The following is a 22,205-nucleotide window of genomic DNA, read 5'->3' on the forward strand; positions in this document are numbered from 1 at the left end:
TCTCTCTCTCTCTCTCTCTCTCTCTCTCTCTCTCTCTCTCTCTCTCTCTCTCTCTCTCTCTCTCTCTCCTGGTTTCTGAGTCTCAAGGCAAGAGATCATGTTTAAGCTGAAAGAGTTCCTGACTAAAGGCTGTGTCTGAAGCCAAAGGGGAATTGCTTTCTTCCAGCCCTGCCAAGGGCCAGCCAAACCCTTCACCTGTCTTCTCTCCTAACAGGTTGACCTCCAGGCAGTGAAAGAAAAGTTCCAAGAGAAGTACCAAAAATCTCTCGCAGACACCATTAAGTCTGACACATCTGGGGACTTCAGGAAGCTGCTGTTGGCTCTCCTACACTAAGCCTAGCCTGAACAGCAAGGCCAGAGGGAAGAACTACCTTTATCATGGGCACTTTTTCAAATCCTGATGAAAAATACGAGACAGGCAGGAGAGGCCACTGAGCACATGAGTTTATTTTCCAACCCCTGTTTGCCATAGCCTGGCCAGCAGGCTTAGTTGAGGGTATCTTCTCAGTAGGTTGATATAATTAACCTATGCTGAAATGTACCGGCATTAATAGTATCTGTGCCCCCCCCCCACCTTTTTCTTCCTCCTTAACAGAATGTTTATGGATTACAATAGCAGAGTGCAAAACCAGAAGCTAATGAGAAGCTATGTGTTTATAATAAAAATGTATATACATTTACAACGGCATTTATGTGTTAGAGGGGTGGGATTCTGACTGAATTGAATGGTTAATGTCTACGCTGGATTTAACAACAAAGCAGATCAGTTCGTTTCCTTTCTCTTTATACTCTTCTGTTTTTGGTGGGGGGAAGTGAGAGGGTCCTGGACCTGTAATTTCATCGACTCAAGAAACTGTAAAAACTTTCTCAACTGATGCAAATCAGCAACTCCCTTCTAACTTAACTATCTTAAGAGATTCATCTAGAATACTAGGGAGTGATCTGCCTATGGTCATATAACTAGTGTGTGTCAGAGGCAAGACTTGAACTCCTGTCCTCTCAATCCAAAGCAAGCCTTCTATCAACTTCACTCCACTAGTCCTCATATATATTTATATGAACTAATTCAATCAGCACAGTCTGGGCAACATGCCCAACCCCCATGGACATGAGATATGGCACATCAACTAAGTTATCTTCTCTGTGATACAAAGGGTATGGACTAAGTGACCTCTATGATCCTATAATATGTATGCATATGTATTGGTTGTGTACATATACATATATGTGAGCATATGTACACACATGTGGATCCACATATAACCATACATATGTATATGTATACATACACATATAGTGTATGCATTTTCTTGGGCAAAACCTGTAATTTGGTGAATATAGGCAGCTTTCAGTGAAGAATTCCCTCCACCAATACAGATGGCATTTTTTTTTTGCTTTTGAGGGCAATTGGGGTTAAGTGACTTACCCAAGGTCACATGGCTAGTAAGTGTTAAGTGTCTGAGGCCAGATTTGAACTCAAGTTCTCCTGACTCCAGGGCTGGTGCTCTATTCACTGAGCCACCTAGCTACCTCTACAGATTGCATTTTCTTTGAACCTTGGAGAGTCACCTGGGAAAATGAGTGATTCTGTAACTTGCTTAGGGTCACATGGCCAGTATGAGTCAGAGACTCTTCTTTAAGCCATGTGTTGCTGACATGGAAGTCAATTTTCTATTGGTCATGTCTTTCTGCCTCTCATCTATATGGGGCTAGGCACCAGACCAGTGGTTTCATCCACTACTCTAATAATAGCTAGCATTTATATAGCATTTTATGGTTTACAAAGCACTTCATCTATATTCACTCATTTGGTCCTCACTCACAACAGCCCTATAAGATAGAGCCGTTATTATCCCCATTTCACAAAAGAGAAAACTGAGGCTGAGGGAAATACTGAGGTCCATACAGCTTGGAAGTATCTGAGGTAGGATTTGAACTCAGGTCTTTCTGATTCCAAGTCCAGCGAGTGTTCTATCTGCTATGTTACCTAGCTGCACCAACTCTCTTCATCTATGTAAATACACATATACACACACTGTCATTTAAACTTAATAATTCATAAAAATGGCTCATATTTATACAGTGGTAGGAGTGTAAACATTCTCATTTTATAAATGAGGTCCATAGAAGAGACCTGCCCACAGTCACACAACCAGTAAACATAAGAACCAGATTTTTTCTGGTTCAGAGCCCAAAGAATTCCTTCTGCTATGGCATAACTCTCCCCAGTCTCCAGTTGCTCCAAAATTCCCTGTCAAAGCCTGCTAATGTTAGTTTACTTAAGTAAAGTAGTCTGATTTCCTGTCACACATATTTACAAAGAACTCGACTTATCTTAGAGGTAAGATGTAAGACTCATAAAATTCAACCATGCTGGTGAAATGCAAACAGAAGATCATCTAACAAGAGTCAATAATAGCCCATAACACCTGCTAATATGCCCTCCTAATTGGTCTCTCTGATTGATTTTACATCTCTGATTAATCTTTCCCACAGCTGCCAAAGTATTCTAGTTAAGGCATAATTTCATTCTTTGTACTTGTATCCCAGTGCCTGTCTGACATATAGTAAAATCCCTTAATGTATGCTTGATGACTGACTGACTAATGTCACTGCCTTGCTTGAAAACCTTCAGTGGCTCCCTATTGCCCCTAAGATTATATATATATATATATATATATATATATATATATATATATATATATTCCTCAGTCTGGTGTTTAAGACTCTCCATAACCTATCTCAAAACTACCTTTGCAGTATTAATTCACATTATTCCTTTTCCCACATCCTATATTTCATCCAGTCTGGATTACTGATTTTACCCTGAAGTTAATTTTCTATTCACTGCCTATGTTTACATATATTATTCCCTGTGCCCAGAATGAATGCACTCCCTTAGCTCTATCTCTCAGAATAATATTCATCATCATCATCATCATCATCATTCACATACATACACATATATATGTGTGTGTATCTGATATATATAGATATAGATACCAGTTTGAGATTTTCATTGACCTTTCCTTCTCTCCCTAGCATTGTTCTTCTTTCCCTCTAATTGTTTAGCACTGAATCCTCACCTCACCACCTGATCTCCCTGAAAGTGAAGGAGCTCTGGCCTTCTTTTCAGTGTTTCAGAGTTCATAGATTATAAAATTTATAGCTGGAAAAGACCTAACTGGTCACATCTGACCTCATTCTATAAATGGAACATTGAATCCCAGGGATGTTATGGGTTGGACCAGATGGCCTCTGAGGTTTCTTCCATCTCTCAAACCCTGCGATTCTGTTGTAGCTTCTATAGGTAGGGGCAGCCATATCCCAACTACCCCTTGACCTGAAACATCGGGTCCCCCGAGTGAGGCTAGCTACATCACTGAGGTGTATTTCTAATGCTATTAGCCTGAGCACCCATTCCAGTGTGTGTCCTCCTACAATATCAATCACTAGCTATGGCATCTCCCTTATATCATTGATACTTTCCAGTGAATAGTGCCTCAGGATCACTTAACCAATTAATATCAATTAGCTTTTACAAAGAGATATTTACTGAGAAAATGGAATAAGAATAGAAGTACAACCAATTTACCCCCAACTGGGATGGGGGAAGGGGCATGGATTACTCTGCAATACCACCCCTGAGGAGAAAGGACTCAAACCCAAAATGTTTCTCCATAGCATTGGTTCCACCAAGTTCACATACAAATGTAGCATCACTGCCAAATGAGTACGCATCTCAGCTACATTTAGGTTGGGACTAGAAGGTCTATCCTCTAAGTATGAATTCTGTGCTCAACTCCCAGTGTCAATAACTCCCTAACGGCTTGTTCTCCTGCTTAAGTTTCAAAACTTAAAAAGTCATAGTCTCCAACTTCCCCCATCTAAAATGAACAGGCACAGGGGTAAAGAACCAAGGCCCATTTTTGCAGGGCCACATGTTGGCCTTGGATGAGAGATTGATTGCTGTTCTTACACCATCATCCAGGAAGAAGTCAAATGAAGAGAAGGGGTCAGAGAGAGACAGACACAGACAGACAGAAAGTCTAATGCTTTACTTGGCTTCTGCCTTTTGAAAGCACCTCCAACAATCTTAAAGACCCTTCCTCACTACAAGATTAGTAGACCTTAGTCAATTACAAAATGTCTCCATGAGCTCCAAAGTGTCTTCAAAGCATTTCCATTACACATTGTCCCAGCTCTCCCAGAAGCAGGCTTCCCGACCTCTTTCATGTGGGGAATTGTATCAGTGGCACTTTGTCTATACTCATAAGGGCTAGGCTCAGTGACCATTTCCTCAGCTATATAAATATATCTGAATACATACACAAAATAAATACTAAATAAAGGCAAGGCACAACACAAAGAGAAACAAAGTGTGATAATCCTCATGTGATTGTTTTCTTGGGTAGTTTGCAGAATGTTTCATTTATTATTTAAAGTGTTATTGATATCTCTTGCTTTAATATCACCTATAATTCCCATTGCAACTTTCCCATTATTCAGTCATCTCTTATAATGTATAATAAGAGAATGGTCAATCAAGAATTAGTTCTGGGAGCATGGGCATTTGGTGAGCCTGGAGAAAGGAAGGGAAGGGGAAGGACAAGGGAAAAGGGAATGGAAAGGGGAAGGGGAAGGGGAAGGGGAAGTGAAGGAGAAGGGAAAGGGAGGAAAAGGGAAGGGAAGGAAAGGGAAGAGAAGGGAAGGGAAGGGAAAACTGGGTTCAAAGGAAATATTAACCAATGAGAAACTATTGAAAAAGTGTCTGACATTATATACAGTATTCCATGCCTATGGACCCCACTTTAGTAGGTGGTAGGTATCTTCCTATATCTCTCTTTGGTGCCAAGCTTGGTCATATTTCTTTATAATTATAGTTTGTATATCTATTCCCAGAAGATTTTTAAGAGTGTTTTGGAAAATTCAGGTTATAAAAAAAGACAACAGAGAAAAAGGAAAATATATCATATACCCTATAAACAAGTCTCACCAATAGAAAAAAAAAAACTGTTCCTGACCAAGTGAGGAGAATGATGTAGGCAAAAGCAAGGAAACAAACTGGGGAGAGAAATGCTAGTTGTTTTCAGACAAACATCCCTCCGGACTTGAATGTCAAAGCCCCAGGAACATGACAGTCCCAGGGGAAATTCAACCTTCCATGGTCCTAAGAGAATTTTATAAATGCGATTGTCTAGCCCAGGAGTGCAGAGCTTGAGTTAAAGATCTCATGGCCTCTTTAAAGGAGAATCTAATATAAAACACTCCTACATACAGCAGAACAAACGATGTCCCAAACCAGTTTATAGCCAATAAAAATTTCTGAAGTGAACCCACAGCCAACCTCCTGCTTTGAACCAGATAAGGCACATTAACAAGGGCGCCTGAAAACCAGAAATGGTATTCATCCCCCAGAGCCAACAAGGAAGATATTTCCAGATTTGCGTGACTCCTAGGTTTGAGATGATGAGATCTCCAATTGGAGCCCTCGTGTCACTGACTCTTTGCAGGATCAGAGCCGGGGAGGCCCAAAGAACATGCTAGCAGTCATCAGGTCAGAGGGACAGAAAGAGGCCAGACTTGAGAGATGTCAACATCTCAAAGACAGGACTCCTCCATAGCAAGCAGGGAGAAGAAAGTTCAAAGGAGGGGCGGTGGAAGTAAGAATTAATCAATTCAAATATGACAAAACTGACTCTGCACCAATGTACCATTGACTCCGTTTCTGTGCCAGTCCCAGGGACCAGAGCAGGGGACTGGCCTCTCCCTGCCTGGACAGCTGGCAGATTCACACTGGTTCTCAGGTACCTGCCAGTCTACACGTGGGTGGTATTGTGGCATCATTGGTCTTTTGAAGATGATTCTCCCAGTTAGTGATAGTCATCTGTGCCAACAGAGTGACTGAACCAGTTTCTACCATTCCTTTTGTTCTTAGGGTATCTGTCTTTCAAGGATCTCAAAGAGCTTTCAGCAAATCCTCAGGTCACCTGGGAAGGGAGAAAAAGGGAAAGTCTGATAAAGCTTAATGTGTGCCTGGGGAAACTGAGGCAACAAGCATATTGCTGCTTATCTATCTCATCAACGGAAGATTTCAAACTAGAAAATGAGACCCTGAGTAAAGTGTTTTTCCTGCTCTGCCTAGCTCGAGGAATAAAAAAGAATAGTTTGTTTACACACAGGTGCAATCCCAGAAGGGTGCCTACATCAGGATTCTGGCATGGTGACAGCAGGGCCATTGTGTCATTCCTTCCTCACAATCTTGCTCCAAAGGCTTATTTTATACCTCATTCTCCTTGATGTACTCAGCCAAGTTGGACATTACAGAGATAGTCTTCCCTGTCTCTCCTTATCTCTGCACCTCAGAAGGAGGAAGAAAAGGGAATAGGGCAGGTGGAGCAGCGGATAGAGCTCAGGGCCTGGAGTCAGAAGGAGCTAAGTTCAAATCTGGCATTAGATACTTACTAGCTGTGTGACCCTGGGCAAGTCACTTAACCCCATTTGCCTTACTTTCCTCATCTACAAAATGACCTGGAGAAGGAAATGGCAAAGCTCTCCAGTATCTGCCAAGAAAACCTCAAATGGGGTCACAAAGAATTGTGCACAACAAAAAACTGAACAACAAAAAAAAATGGTAGCAATTCATGTGCAAAGCAGCATGGTGAATAGGGTCCAGAAGTTCTGGGTTCAAATCCTACCTCTGATAGCCATGAATCAGGACAAGTAACTTGAACTCTGCGTGTTTATAAGTTTATAAATTTATAATAAAATAAGGTTATAAATAAGTTCTATGGAGTTCCAGGAAGCTAAATCCACTGCCAGACAGAGTAGATAGAGTACTGGGCCTAGAGTCAGAAAGAACAAAATTTAAATCCTGCCTCTAACAGTTCCTAGCTTTGTGAGCTTGGGCAAGTCACTTAACCTCTGCCACAGTTTTCTCAACTATGTGCCTGGCACATAGTAGGTGTTTAATAAATGCTTGCTCCCTCTCTCTTCTCCAAGTTATAGAAGGGCTTCAATCTGAATTGGTGGAGGGAGCCCTTCAAAAGGACAAAACCAAGGATTCTTCACACATTCGAGCATGTCACCAAGGCACTGGGCAGAAACATCCCAGATTTCCACAATTCCAATATTTCTTACAGAAATCATGCTTGGCACAAAGGATCAGATTAGATAATATTTGTAAAGAAGCACGCGAGGATCAAAGAGATATTTGTAAAACACTTAGCGCCATAATTGACATTGTCATTGTTCAGTCGAGTCTGACTGAGCCTATGGACCATATAACACACCAATACTGTCCATGGGGTTTTCTTGGCAAGAATACTGGAGTGATCTGCCATTTCCTTCTCCAAGGCAAACAGAAGTTAAGTGACTTGTTCAGGGTCACACAGCTAGTACAGCCAGATTTGAACTCAGGTCTCCCTGACTCCAGGCCCAGTTCTCTACCCACTGAGCCACCTAGCTGCCTACAGCTGGCACACCTTGTTGCTGTTGTTCAGTCACATCAAGTGCTTAATAAATGCTTATCTGGAGGGAGAAGGTGGGGGAGTAAGCACAGAGGTGAGTCAGGTTTCCTGGACCAAGAAATGGTGAGCAAAGCATGCCTTGAACCCTTCTCAGGAAGAGAAGAGCAAGGCTGCTGTCTGGAGTGTCCTCTTTAGCTCCAAGAAACCAGGCTGGATGGAGCAGGTCAGGTCAGGTGTCCTAGGCTTTCATTCTCCTAATTGTTTTATAATTAGACCACTCAGAAAGAGGGGCATAAATAATTGAGCAGATGATCAGTGTCATCAGTGGTCATGTTGCATATCCAGCCCAAGACGATTCGAGGATGCCGGCCTGGGGAAGGCGAGGGCACTGGCATGAGGCACGAGACGTTTCAGATAAATATGAGTTCCAAGAAAGAATCAAAGGGGATGAAGAGGGACAAGTGGGGGGGGGGAGGAGGGAGAAGAATTCTAAACACTGAAGATTCTATTTCAGCTAAGATTGACCAACCCCTCATTTCAGCAAAGCAGAGGGTAGAGAAGAGCCAGGTCAGCTGGGGGACAGAGAGCTGAGGAGACAACAGGCTGCCACTCCAAGGGCCATGTAAATAATATCAGCCAGGTTCAGTTACTGTGGAGAAACTGTATTGTGGAAGAAATAACCCAGAGTCTAGATGAGTGAGCAACCACAGGGAAAGTGAGAGTTAAGGCTCACGGCTGGACCAAGTCACTCAGTAAAAAGATAGTAAATAAGGACATTAAGTACCATGGGAGGAGCTGCCGGCATCCAATCTAAAGGAACTAGAGATAATCAGACGGGCATTTGAAGGCTAGAGACATAACCATTTTTAGGAGCAAGAAATGTACATTAGAGAATCCTCCCCCCCCCCATAAATAAATAAAACTGATCTTTTTATAGATGTCATGATTAGAACCTTGGAAGGAAAAGGACATCTGGATTTTTAATAAAAATAATGACTAGTATTTATATAGTATTTTGAGGCTTATAAAGTATTTTACACACATTAACTCATTTAATCACTACAACAACCCTGGAAGGAAGGTGGGATTAGTATCCCCATTTTACCGAGGAAGAAATTGAAACAGAGGTTATGTGACTTGCCCAGTGTCTCACAGCTAGTACGTGTCTGAAGCTAGATTTGAATCCAGGTCTTTCTGATACCAAATAGAACACCCTATCCACTTTGCCACCTATGAGTATTATGTTTCATTGTTTCTTGAACTGTGGGTCATGACCCCATATGGGGTCGTGAAAAATCTGGCAACAATAAAAGGTTTCCGAACACACAGCAACCAAAAATTAATGAAAAATCAGATTTGTAATGAATCCGAGGTGTTTCCAGCAACACTTTTTTGTGTTTTATCATACAGTTTCTCCTCAGCCTTGGTTCTGAACACAAAGCCTGGACACTTTGCATCGGGCATGCCCTCAGACCACACAACAGCCAAACACCAACCTTGTGAAAAGGGGTCTCCAGTGGAAAAAGTTTAAGAAGGCCTAGATCACAATGACAAACCAAGAGGGCTACCTATCACCACACTTAGGCGTTATTTATATTTTTATAATTTTGTAAATTTTATAATTTACAATTTTCTTTATCATAAACAACAATTCCAGTTGGTCTAATGAGATAATGTATGTAAAGTACTTTGCAAACCTTAAAACGCCACAAAAAGACCTGCTTGTTACTTGCTAGAAGCAATATCTAAGCTAAGACCAATACAGGCTCCCATCAGCCACCTGAAGCATTGCCTCAGCTTTTCAGGGGGGGAAGGTCAGATTCAGGGAGCAGGTAGCATGGTTCTGTTCAAAGCATCCTGGATTTGGAGTCAGAGAACCTCCTTTTGAATGTTGTCTCTGCTACCTTTGTAACCTGAGGCCATTTAACCTCAATTTCTTCCTCTGTAAAATGAGTATATTGTACTAGATGACCTCTGGGGTCCCTTTCCATCCCCAAATCTGTGATCTTGTGACTTCCCTAGGGTCACATAGTATTAAGTGTCAGAGCCTGGAGGCCTGCTGACTCACTCCCAGACCAGATTGGAAATTCGGTCAGTAAGGGGATCGTCCTTTCTGAATTCTTTTGTATCTTCTACATTACCCAGTATAGAGAAGGGCATATAGTAGTCATTCACTGAGGGCTTCTTTGAAGGAATAAACGGATGAGCAGATGACTAACAGAGACAGGTACACAATCCATAGCTCCTTATTTCCAATCTATTGTTGAAAGCACCATTGTCTTCCATGCCAGTGTGGCATGACTGGGTGAGAGAGTCGGTTTTCTCATCCCACTATGATGGGCAAAGAAACTGAATTACAAAAAAAAAATTGATGCAACAGGTCACCGGCAGTGAGTCAGACCCAGAGCCAGGGGGAGAATTCTTAACTCCTGATACTTCATCAGAATTGACCACTCTGCCACATTCCCCTGAGAAAGGTCAGAGTTCTAGTCATGACTCAGCCAGAGTATCAGATGTTCATCATGCCCTTCACAGAACTCAAAAGCTACCCAGACTGTAAACACAGGAGAGATCCAGGAGTGCCCCTGGGAGCATTCTCAGCCCCAGATGATGTTGGCTCACTAGGTCCCTGCTGCCTTATTGTCAGAGATAAGACCCAAACAGGAGGGCAGGAATCCTCCAAATACCATCATGACATTCTCTTTCAAGATTTTATAAACAAGTTTGCACAGAGAAAACAGCAAGTGACCCACTGCCCATCTTGGGCTTCCTTTCTGGCCCTCTATAGGTCAAACTCCTTGTCACCTGGAAAGGATTTCCTTTCTCTGCATCCAGAATTCAAGAGCTCGGTCTTCTGTTTGAGAGTCTTCCCTGCTGGTGAAGTTGAGTGAATGGAATAAGAGAGATCAGTGTGACCAGAGAGGTGGATAGGAATTACTGAGTTCACATTCCTGAGTTCAATTTTGGCCTCCGACACTTGCTAGTTGTGTGACCCTGTGCAAGTCACTTAACCCTGTCTGCCTCAGTTTCCTCATCTGTAAAATGAACTGAAGAAGGAAATAGCAAAGCACTGCAATATCTTTGCCAAGAAAACCTCCACTGGGGTCATGAAAAGTCAGATAAAACTGAAATGACTGAACAACAACAAAAGATACATACAGAATATAAGGCAATCTGAGAGAGAAATTTTCACTCATTTTTAACTTACCTTGCCTACATTTCTTTCCCTGAGTCCAAGACTAGATAACCTGATAAATCCATGATAAAACGAGATTTAGAAAAGCATCTCCAGGTAAACAAGTGAAGATAACTAATGGACTTCTAATAGCAGCCTTCTTAAAACAATGTAGCCCCACTACTCCCCATTCCTTGTTGTCTAACCCATTAGTGACTCCAGTGGTAGGAATTTCAAACCAATTAGGAGGATAAGTAGGGCTTGACATAGGGAGAGAACATATATTTAGTCAAGCAGGGGCTTTTCAGACCCTTAAATTTCACTACAGAGCTGTACCCCACTTAAGTAGGGCTAGTGCTCATGGTTCTTTGGAATAAAAAAAAAAAAAAACAGAAAATGTATGTAGCAAAATGAACAGTGAATCTGAAATCAAAAGACCTGAGTTCAAGGCCTGGCTTCACCATTTAGTCACTTCTCTGAGCCTCAGTTAAATAAAATACTTACACTACATGGAAAGAATTTTATGAACTGTCAAGTACCATACAATGTCAGTGATGAGGATGATGGTGATGATGATGATGATGGTGATGATGAAGATGATAGTGATGAAGATGATGATGAGGATGAGGATGATGATGATGATGGTGATGGGGTCTGGACTTGTGATTTCACTGGTTTAGGGGGCTTGCTGGTGAGGAAAGTCCTTCTAGGAAGGAAGGAAAAAAGTATGAAGCTTCTTCTATGTGACAGGCACTAGACTAAGGCACAGTGCCTTTCCAATGCCACTTCATTTGATCCTCACAGCAGCTCAGGGAGGGAGGTACTTTTATTAAGTCCATTTTACAGTTGAGGAAACTGAGGCAGACAATGGTTGGATGACTTGCCCAGGGTCACAGAGCTAGTCATCGTCTAAGGCTAGATGTGAGTTCAGGCCTTCTTGTCTCTAAACCCAGTGCTCAGTCTCATATGCCTCCAGCTGCCAATGCAGGGCAGCATCTTAAGTGACCGGCCAAGGGTCGTTGAGCCAATGTGTGCCAGAGGCAGGATAATAACAACATCATTATTACTACTATCATCATCATGATTTTTCTTAGCTATTATTTCTGTCTCTTTACTTTCACATCATGGAACACAGTCCACTGATGCCTGGAATGTGCAGACCAACAGCTGCCCTGTATACATCCCACATGTGATTCCATCTTTAGCTGGAATGACTCACTTTTCCTCCAGGTTGTGAACTGGGAGAGACAATGCTCCCCTTCAGGCCCTAGTGGACTGGAGTAAATGACTGATATGACAGTGGGAATAATGAATCTATCTCCAAGGTGGTTGCCAAGCTCTCACTTTTAATTATGACTATTACAATTACTTAATAGCTCTGTGAGACTGACAATGCATTAGGTGTTGTGGAAAATGTTTAAACAGACCTGCTTCTTGACTGTGGGCTTCATAGTTTAAATGCCACAGCCTGTACTTGCCTGTCTTTTGGAAGGGAAAGCAAACACAGGGGACTCCCCACTTCCTTACCAAGAAGGCCCAGGGGCCTTGGCAGAGTGGTCTAGGAATGGGGATTACCAAATCCACAATGGTTTCTTCTGCTTTCTCCTTTCCCTGTTTTCTTATTCTTCTTGAGGGGAGTGGAGGTCAGGGAGAGAGAAAGATAGACCAAGAGGTGATTGGGGATAAAATGGGGAGGGGGATGGTTCATGAGCATGCCAAACCCTGGGGCTTCTGCACCTGAAAACCAATGTAGGGATGGGGAGCCTGCAACTTCAAGGCCACATATGACCCTCCAGGTCCTCAAGTGTGGCCCTTTGACTGAGTCCAAGTTTTACAGAACAAATCCTAAGGGGATTTGTTCTGTAAAACTTGGACTCACGGGGTGGCCAGGTGGCTCAGCGAGTAAAAGCACTGGCTCCAGTGTCAGGATGACCTGTGGATCGAATGCGGGCTCAGATACTTAGCACCACACCCAGAAATAACTGGCCATGTAACCTTGAGCAAGTTACTTAACCCCAATTGCTTTAAAAAAAAAAAAAAGAAAACTTGGACTCAGTCAAAAGGCCACACTTGAAGACCTACAAGGCCACATGTGACCTGAAGGCCAAAGGTTCCCCACCTCTATCCCCTTCTGGTTACTCAATAGGGGCAGGGAGCATGGTCTATTGTAAAGAAGGAGCCCTGGATTTGGAGCGAGAAGTCCTGATTTCAAATCCTGGCTTTGCCACTGACCTTGTACTGGGCATTCCACTTCTCCAGTCCTTGGTTCTCCCATAATACACTTGGAATCGACAGAGAGTTGACTTCAAATTCTGCTTCTAATACTGACTGACTGTATGACCCTGTGCAAGTCACGTTACCTCTAAAAGCCTGTTCTCTCTCTAAGATGAGAACATTAATAATACCTATAACACGTATGCACTTGACAATGTTCTAATGAGCATCAACTGAAATATTTGTCAAGAGCTTTGCAAACCTTAAGGCACTTTATAAATGCCAATTATCATTATCATCACCATCTGTAAAATGACAGACCTAGACTGGAAGATCTGACTTGTACCTGAGCAGGAATATTCTCTATGCCTTCAACGACAGGACATCTGCTTCCTGCTCAAAGACTTCTACAATCACAGTCAATGACTATTCATTATTTAAGTGAGTCAACATGCAGATAGAAATGCACTCATTTATTTTGACTCAAAGAGCTTCAGGCAGTGTACTGGATAGAGTACAAGAAGACCTGAGTTCAAATTCAGCCTCAGATACTTACTAGCTATGTGACCCTGAGCAAGTCATTTAAACCTGTTTGCCTTAGTTTCCTCATCTGGAAAATGAGCTGGATAAGGAAATGGCAAACCGCTCCTGTATCTTTGTCAAGAAAATCCCAAATGGGGTCACAAACTCAGACATGGCCAAATAACAAAAGAGCCAAATGCAAGAGTCGCTGATTAATGGTTCAGATCCAGAACAAATCAGAGGAAGTACTTTTTATATAATAGGCTCTACCCATATGGAATAATATATTGCAAGGAACCACACATATAAGTTGATGGACTATATGGTCTACAAAATGATCATTTACATAATATTATGGATGCTTGAAGCATTTCCCTAATGTTGGAAGAAGTCATGGAGGGAAGTTACTAAAGTCTCTCCCTAAACACCATTTGGCACCTCTACTTAAAAAAATATAGTGGGATGAAGGGCACAAAAGAAGTTTCACTTAGTTAAATATTTCTTATTAATTCAAAAAAGCATTTATTATTGGTCCCAGAACTATGCTAGTTATTGAGAAGGATAAAAGAAAACCAAAGACTTGATCTCCATGAACTCCATGCCTGGAGTTTACTAGCCAGAGAGATAAGTTTCACACACATATCAACATACTATATAAGACCATATATAATAAGGTTCTAAATCACATTTTTAAAGGACTTTATGTGAGTGGCAATACCTTTGAAGCCTGACTAAATTTCCAGAAAAAGTTTAGATGAATACATTCCATTGTGAGAGAACATGACCAACTTGTACTGTGTATATAATGCACCAGAGAGTCCACATTAACAATGCCACACCTCAGTAATATTAGAGTTAAAACCTCAAATGATTTATTTCATTTAATTTGAATTTGAATAAATATCTAAGAACCTACTGTGTGCAGGGCACTGTGCTAGGCACAGAGCGAAAGACAAAGTATAAACTGATCTCAGCTTTCATGAAATTTATAATCTAACATATACTTGTTCAGTCCTTTTCAGTTGTGTCTGACTCTTTTTGACCCCATTTGAGGGTTTTTTTGGCAAAGATACTGCAATGGTTTGCCATTTCTTTCTCCAGTTTTATTTTACAGATGAGGAAATTGAGGCAACCCGAGTTAAGCAATTTGCCTGAGGTCACACAGCTAGTAAGTATCTGAAGATAGATTTGAACTCAGGTCTTCCTGACTCCAGGCCTGGTGTTCTATCCATTGTGCAACCCACAGTTTCAGACAACTATAAGATAAAACAATACATCATAAGCACATTAGAAAGCACATTATATGAAAATAAGGTGCTGTATGAGGTCTGATAGAAAAGATATTACCAACAAGAGATCAGAAAAGACTTCCTAGAGGAGGTGGGCTTGGCAAGGGACTTTAAAAGATGGTTAGTAATTCAATAGCTGAAGAGGGGAGAGAAGAAAATGAATGAACAAAGGCATGGATGGAGAAAAAAACAGAGTCCGGAAGGAAAAAGTCAATAGTCTAGTTTGGCTGGAGCTTAGGTTAGATGGAGAGGAATAATATGATATATAGCTGGAAGGATAAGGTGAATACCCATTTGGGTCAGTCAAAGGAGGCTGAACTTTACTCAGTAACTAACAGGAGGGCCACTGAAGACTTTCACCCAGAGGAGGAAAATGACCATAAATTTAACCAACTAACTGGAATATTCTAACATTTTTTTTTGGAGGGGGAGGGTAGGGCAGTTGGGGTTAAGTGGCTTGCCCAAGGTCACAGGGCTAGGTGTGTGTGTGTATGTGTGTGTGTGTGTGTGTGTGTGTGTGTGTGTGAAGTGTCTGAGGCTGGATCCGAACCTAGGTCCTCCTGACTCCAGGGCCAGTGTTCTACTCACTGCACTACCTAGCCGCCCCGGGAATATTCAAGTAACAAGAAATTTCAGCTTTCCACCTCTGGAAATGGTGGTAAATGACAACTGTAAGTGTGACAGATTGTTGAGTTGGTTAAAGTGGAGTATGATAAATGATTGATCAACTCAATGACCTCCATCCTTAGATAACAAAATAAGGTAATATCAGTAACGTATTCTAAAATAAAACTTATGGTTGCAATAGGCATGTTGTCAAGAGGAGTAGATTAAGCCTCTCTCTTCATATGTGGAAAAACACCAGAGTGAATGCCCAAGAGGAGAGATGCATCTATATCACAGAGACCTCGTGGAAGAGGGAGGAATATATAGATGGAGAGTAATACAATCTAGGCCTGGAGGCTATCTGGCATCCACAGGAGTTTGTACTAGATAGAAATAAGGATGCTTAGCCATTATAAGGACCTGGACTGAGACTCTGCTAAGGGTGCTACATCCACATGGTCCCAAAAGAAATGGAACCTTGATCCAAGAATGAGGGAAGGGAAATGAAGGCTCAATGACAGCAACAAATTAGGGAGACACAGCAAAGTTATTGAGAAGTTATTATGCACCCCAGAGAAACCACAAAACACAGAGCCATGCTGAGGAGGCACAAACCTTTTGGATTTTGTTCTTTGATGGTACTGTGAGTAATGAGGGCTGTGGAGATCTTGAAGGCAGAATCTACTAGAGGACAAAATTGCTTGATGCCTTCTGAAAAGGGAGAGAAAGTTTTCTGAGCTATTAAAGAATCAGAAGATCATAGGTCTAGGGATAGAGAGGAATCTCTGAAACTTTCTGGTCCAACCCACTCCTTTTACAAATAAGAAAAGAGAATTTAAATGACTTACTCAAAATCACAAAGGCAGAAAGCATGAGAAATGGAATTTGATTCCAGATCCTCTGATTACAGAACCAATGTTCTTTCCACTGCATGTTTTTGGGAATAAATAAAGCTGTTCTATATCTGATACCTTATTATTCTGAATTCTTACACAAGAACTAAGGACTCTTCGGTGGGGGTAAGGTGGGAGGGGATAAGCCATACACTAAAACAGGTGTGGAGAACCTGGGGCCTTGAGGCCACATGTGGTCTTCTAGGTCCTTGAGTGTGGCCTTTTGACAGTCGAAGTTTTACAGAACAAATCCTTTTATTAAGAGGACTTGTTCTGTGAAGTTTAGATGCAGTCAAAGGGCTTCCCTTGAGGACCTAGAAAGCCATATGTGGTCTTGAGGCCACAAGTTCCCTACCCCAGAGTTTCCTTGGAAGGGTACAAACTAGAGAGATTTATAGAGAGGAACCGTGAAAAATTGTCCATGTGGCCTTATGTCAGAAAGCACTTTTTGAGACGCAGATTACAATCTGAGGTTGATTCTCAATAAATCTGATTTGTGTCCTTTCCTGGATTCTGAAATGCCAGTATGTGGATATGTGTGTGTGTGTATGTGTTTGTGTGTCTCTCCCCATTCCATTTCCACAACTAAAGGAACCTGAGCATCCCTGAAAATATCCAGACCAACACAGCATCAGATATAGATTTAATTGTCCATGCTCAAAGGCATTCCAGCTCATTAATATTCTACTATACTGTGTACTTGCTTTCTCTTAGTCTTATCTCTAGAAGTACAACCTAAAAAGAGCCGGTGGTGTTTCCTAAATACTGATTCAAGTTTACCAATCCACAAAACTTATATTACTTTAAGAATTGCCCTTTACTTTCTAAAACAGAAAAAAAAAAACAACCCAATCTGATTTGACTTCTGCTCTTTTCTTTGCCTTTCCTCAGTTTCCACAACCCTTACCCCATCCCAGTTCACTGTCAGGCTAATGCTACCCAAAAGTGGAAAATTTTTATAGTTTATCAGTCAACAGTGTAGTTTAGCTTGGAAAACATTTCTAGAGGACTGAGGGAGTTAATTTTCCTCCCTACTGCTTATCTTACTATCAGGGAGTGATAGTAAGCCAGATTTCCAAGGCCCTGAGGAAGAGAATAGAGTTCAATGCTTAGTATTATCATCGGTGACCAACTGGGATGAGAGAAAGGGTAAGAAAGTATCCTTGATCATATTATCTATTCTTTTTATTTCTGCCCCCTTCCCATCCATCTCCTGAGCGCCTCCCCCCCACACCCAAGCTTGATCTAATGCTGAGAAAGCTGATCAGTGGCATAAATGATATATGAGTTCAGGGCCCAAATGGAAGAAAGGAGGAGGGTCCAGACTGTTAGGTTAGACCAACAATCAACTATGTCCCCATCTCCTCTGCCATCCCTGCTTCCCTATGCTCTTCATAAGCAAATGAAGACTTTCTTAAGGCAAAAGAGTGTGGGGGAAGTGTGTGATCACTGGGATCATGGAAATCTGTACTACTAGCCTAGTAAGAGTCATCTTGTATGTTGTTATCTCTCTGAGGAGAGTAGCCATGGCAACCCTTGAGATGCAAGTACCATGGAACCTCTCTGTTATTGTTTAGAGGACAAAGTCCTTGTTCAACTCATTACAAGTCAGTACAAATACATAGACTACAAATACAACACACCCACAAAAGCAAATGCACTTTATAAGAGCCAAAGGCCCTTCCCCCAACCGTCCAGGAACTGGCTGACTAAAATGCCCTGTGATGGCCCCTGTGTTTTGTTTTTTCTCTTAAAGCTCGCTGCGCACAGCCAAAGGTCTACTGGGAGGAAAAAAAAGGCCCTCCAGTCATGAGAAGGCCTTCACAAGTGCCTCTGAAATACTTTTGTGTAGCTTCTTTAAGTAAATCTCCTCATTGAATCTCCATAGCTATGTTTCACCCTGGTAACAGTTAAGAGAATCCCAGTCACTCAGCCCAAGTAGAGGAAGAAGAAAAGGGAGAAAGGAGGAATACAACCAGAGGACAAGAGATACAAGTTTAGTTTTTTCCTTTCCTTCTTTGTTGTAGTCAAACCCACTGCTGACATGGACTAGTATAGTATCCCTTGTTCAGAGCCTCTTGGCTCCAACATATGAACTAGGTAGAAAAAATGCCCTATAATACAACCGTGCTCATGAACATCAATCAACTCATCCTCAAAAACTCTGAAGGGGGGAAAAAGTCTCTCTGAATTTACTTAAAAGGGCAAAACAATAAAAAGGAGCAGCTGCCAACTTGGCTAGCTGGTTTTTCTCTGCATCATGTTTCAGGGCTCAAACAGCTCTGAGGAGACCATAATCACTTAGTCCCAGCTTCTGGCAGCGTTCCTTCCCAAACGCCAAGCCTGAGGAAGTGTACCGCTGAATTATTGAGCCAGAGAATATTAGGGCTGGAAGGGTCCTTCTAGACCATGCAGCCCAACCCCCTCATTTTATAGAAGCAAACCCAGAGGCCCAGAGAAACTGAGACTTGCCCGGATCCCAAAGCTAGTCATTGGTGGGACTGGGCATAGAACTGAGGGGTGCAAAAAGGGTAGCATTTGCCGTGGGCAAAGGAAAAAAGGCCTCATTTCGCCAGTAACCCAGCCAAAGTAAGCAGAAGGCCAAATTAGACCCTGCACACCAAGCACAATGAGGAACCAGCAATTTAAAGCAGGGCATGGAGATGGAATGATGTGAGCTCCCAAGTCATTGATGGTCAGAGTGAAGAGTGAGAAGAGTGAGTTGTTCTCCCCACCACCCAGAAGGAAGAGGGAAAGAGCTGAGACCCAGCCATCAATTCTGTAAGGGATGTAAAATAACACCAAGACTGGAGACTGGTTAGCCAGAAATACTTCTGCCATCCTTTCAGGCTCCCACACACTCAGACCCGAAGCTAAAAAGTCTTCATGACAGAAACTAAAACAAATAGACATTACAAAGTCCTCTGGGAGAGCTATTTTCTCGGGACAAATGTGGGCTGCTCAAGATTACATCTAGGTGGCATGAGAAGCCTTTGGGAGTTTTTTTAGAGGGGGGTGTATGTGGAGAGCATATGCATAAGTATCTAGGCATACACAAATGAATGTATTGGTAAGGGGAGAGGGGAAGAGGTTATGAAAAGGATCCCAAAAAGTAAACACTAAGTCGTCTTTGTATCTTTTCTTGACATCTAAGTGGTGATCAGGAAAGCACCACAGGGGCTGGCCAACAGCATGAAGCTTTCACTTCCAAAGGATTTGTTACAGCTGGTCAGTGTGACTGGACTCCCCTCCAGGGCTGGTTGGAGGCAAAGAGTTGGATTGCAAAAGGCCCGGAGAGAAGAATGTAGAAGACTCACAACTATTAATGCTCCTGGTTAGGGGTGCTTGATGCAAATTTACTCCTAAAGAATTCCTACCTAATGCTCTCAGGGCCAAGCCCTGCCCCTCCTCCCCAAATAACATCTTCTCTTCACTATGAGCTGAAAGTGAAAGGATGAATGTGTTCTGAGCAAAATGGAAGCTTTTTTTATTGTGCTGATTCTGATGCCAAGCCCTAGAGCCATGATAGGAGAGGTGGGAGACCTTATTTCCATTTTTGTCCTCTGGTGTCTGGGTTAAGCATTTAACCTCCTGCTGTCTCAATTGTGTTCTTGATAAAAATAAAAGTCTTAGATTTGGAGGTATGACAGGCAAGGGACGGACATTAAAGCCATCTGGAAAAGTCCTCAGTCTACCTCCATGCCCCGGGAGAGCCTTCCATTGCTGTGTATGTCAGTCAAACTGTCTCACTGCAGTAACTATTAACAGTATTCCCCAGGCACAATTAGCAGCTAAGGAAACTGCCCACTCAAGTTGCAAATCCTAGGCCAAGGTGAAGGTCTTTTGTCAGGACAGGACTAGATGATAGGGCTTGAAAGTTCTCTTCCAGGTCCATGATTTTAAATAAATCTAAGAAGCCTGCATTAAGTAGCTTCAATCAAATTCATAAAATTTTAGCTGAACTCCTCTATGTGGTGAAATCTCTTTGCCACATTGGTCAGCCAAGCGGTCATTTATAGCACTTCCTTTTTTTTTTTTTTTTTTTGGAGGGTGGAAGGCAAGGCAATTGGGGTTAAGTGACTTGCCCAAGGTCAAGTGTCTGAGGCCTGATTTGAACTCAGGTCCTCCTGACTTGAGGGCCAGTGTTCTATTCACTGCACCACCCAGCTGCCCCTTACGGAAATTCCTATAGAAATTCCATCATATTGTTTTGCCTAACACCATGCCCCACATATAGTGATATACGTACAGTTTTAGATGATCTGTGTGTGTGTGTCTGTGTGCCAAGGGTAAGTTTCACAAAACACAACCAGGGTAAATAGCATGAAAACTGCCTTCAATCAAATTTCTAGGGCAAATTAAATTGGCTGTAGAGTAGGAAACCAATGCCCCAGGGTATCGGTCCCCACCGGGAAGCTGATGGTGGGCAGGGAAACTCACCTGTGGTACCTCAGCAGGGGATGGTATGAGAGAAAGCTTGTTGCATCTGGTTGGTTCATATTTTATTTATTTTTTTAATTTTCTTTTTTATTGTGAACTTAACAAATGTGGGCAAAAAAAGAGCAAAAGAAAGGATCGTGTATGAAACTTAGGATTCTTGTTTCTTAACTAATGATTCTTGCTAACAAAGTGCTAAGTTCAGCAGTTTCTACACTGAAGGATTGTCCCTACCGGCTAAACTTGAGCCCCCTGGGGAAAGGCCCAGCTGCCCTTCCCGAGTTATGGCTCTGTCTCTCTAATTCCTGATGATGACAATGATAATAGTACTAATAGTAGAATTTCTATAGCACTTTGAGTATGTTATTTCTGCAACTCCTCTGAGCTGGAGGGGGGTGGGCAAGGCAGTTGGAGTCACAACTGTGTGCCTAAGGTCACACAGCTAGTTAACTGTCAAGTGTCTGAGGTCAGATTTGAACTCAGGTCCTCCTGACTTCAAGGCTGGTTGTTCCATTAACTGTGTCACCAAACTGCCCCTACTTCTCATTTTTTTCAGCATTTTCCTTTCCCCCGTTGTCTATATCTTTAGTCTATCTAACAAAAGCAGAAAAGTAACACAAGAAGCAAATTTGTAAAAGTTAAATTAAGAATATTCAATAAGTTTGTTAAAGGCAGTGTAGTATAATGAAAATACCCATTAAATTGAGGTCAGAAGACCTGGGCTTGACTTCTGACTGTAATTTACTATCTGTGAAGCCTTGAGCAAGTTATTTAATCCCCCTGAGTCCCAACTTGCTCTTCTTTAAAATGGGGATAATCTCAAGTACCTACCTCACAGGGTTGCTGTGAGGAAAGCACTTTGTAAACTGTAAAATACTACAGTAAAAGTCATATTACCACCAACCTCAGGAGGGAGAAATGAGGAAAGCATTTTGTGAACCATACTATGCTGCATATAATGTACTATATTTTATTGTTGTTCAGTCATTTCAGTCATGTCCCACTCTTTGTGACCCCATTTGGGGTTTTCTTGGCAAAGATATGAGAGTAGTCTGCCATTTCCTTCTCCAGTTCTTTTTACAGATGAGGAAACTGAGGCAAACAGGGTGAAGTGGCTTGGCCAGGGTCACACAGATAGTAAGTGTCTGAGGTAAAATTTGAACTCAAGTCTTCTTTTCTCCAGGCCTGGCACTCTATCTGCTGCACCACCTAGCTGCCTTTTGGTATAAGTAAGAACAGTTAATAAAAATCAAACTAAGTATCTTCACTCATTGTGCATAAAAGTACCCAAAAGACCATAAGAGATTTCCAAGCCATTGTCACCAGGACCACTGGGCTTTGTGGGAAACACTCATCTAACAGGTTCCTCAAGCCAACAGGTGCCCAGTTCCCTTCAGTGATGTCTTCCGCTGTCCACACTCAAATGTTCAGTGCAAAGACTCTAACTACCCAGCTTTGGATGGTGAATTCAATTCGACAATTGAACACTCATCAAATATCTACTACAAGTAAAGCATTGTCAAGTTCTGAAATAAAACAAAACCATGAGTGGAAGAATAAAGCATCCTGAATTGAGATAACAGGGTAGGAAACCTGCCAC

General features: G+C 42.0%; 1 protein-coding gene and 1 long non-coding RNA gene across 3 annotated transcripts in view; one reads left to right on the top strand and one right to left on the bottom strand.

The window, feature by feature from the left end:
- ANXA13 (annexin A13) overlaps window positions 1-1,185 on the top strand; it is a 92,186-nt gene extending 91,001 nt beyond the window's left edge. The window contains exon 12 of the mRNA XM_069080962.1: window positions 215-1,185. Coding sequence (XP_068937063.1) covers window positions 215-334 — 120 coding nt within the window. The 3' untranslated portion in view covers window positions 335-1,185. The remainder of the gene's footprint in view (window positions 1-214) is intronic.
- Window positions 1-11,320, bottom strand: part of LOC138155732 (uncharacterized) — a 29,233-nt gene extending 17,913 nt beyond the window's left edge. Inside the window, exon 1 of one of the 2 annotated variants that reach the window (XR_011166945.1) lies at window positions 11,149-11,320. This is a non-coding gene — a long non-coding RNA (uncharacterized lncRNA). Of the gene's footprint in view, window positions 1-5,811; window positions 5,962-11,148 lie in introns of those variants that run through there. The other variant, XR_011166944.1, reaches the window with a different exon arrangement.
- Window positions 11,321-22,205: the final 10,885 nt, after the last annotated feature.

This window comes from Petaurus breviceps, unplaced genomic scaffold, assembly GCF_028583685.1.
Source record: "Petaurus breviceps papuanus isolate PSGF00001 unplaced genomic scaffold, PetGlider_PUasm1.0 98, whole genome shotgun sequence".
Taxonomy (NCBI): domain Eukaryota; kingdom Metazoa; phylum Chordata; class Mammalia; order Diprotodontia; family Petauridae; genus Petaurus; species Petaurus breviceps.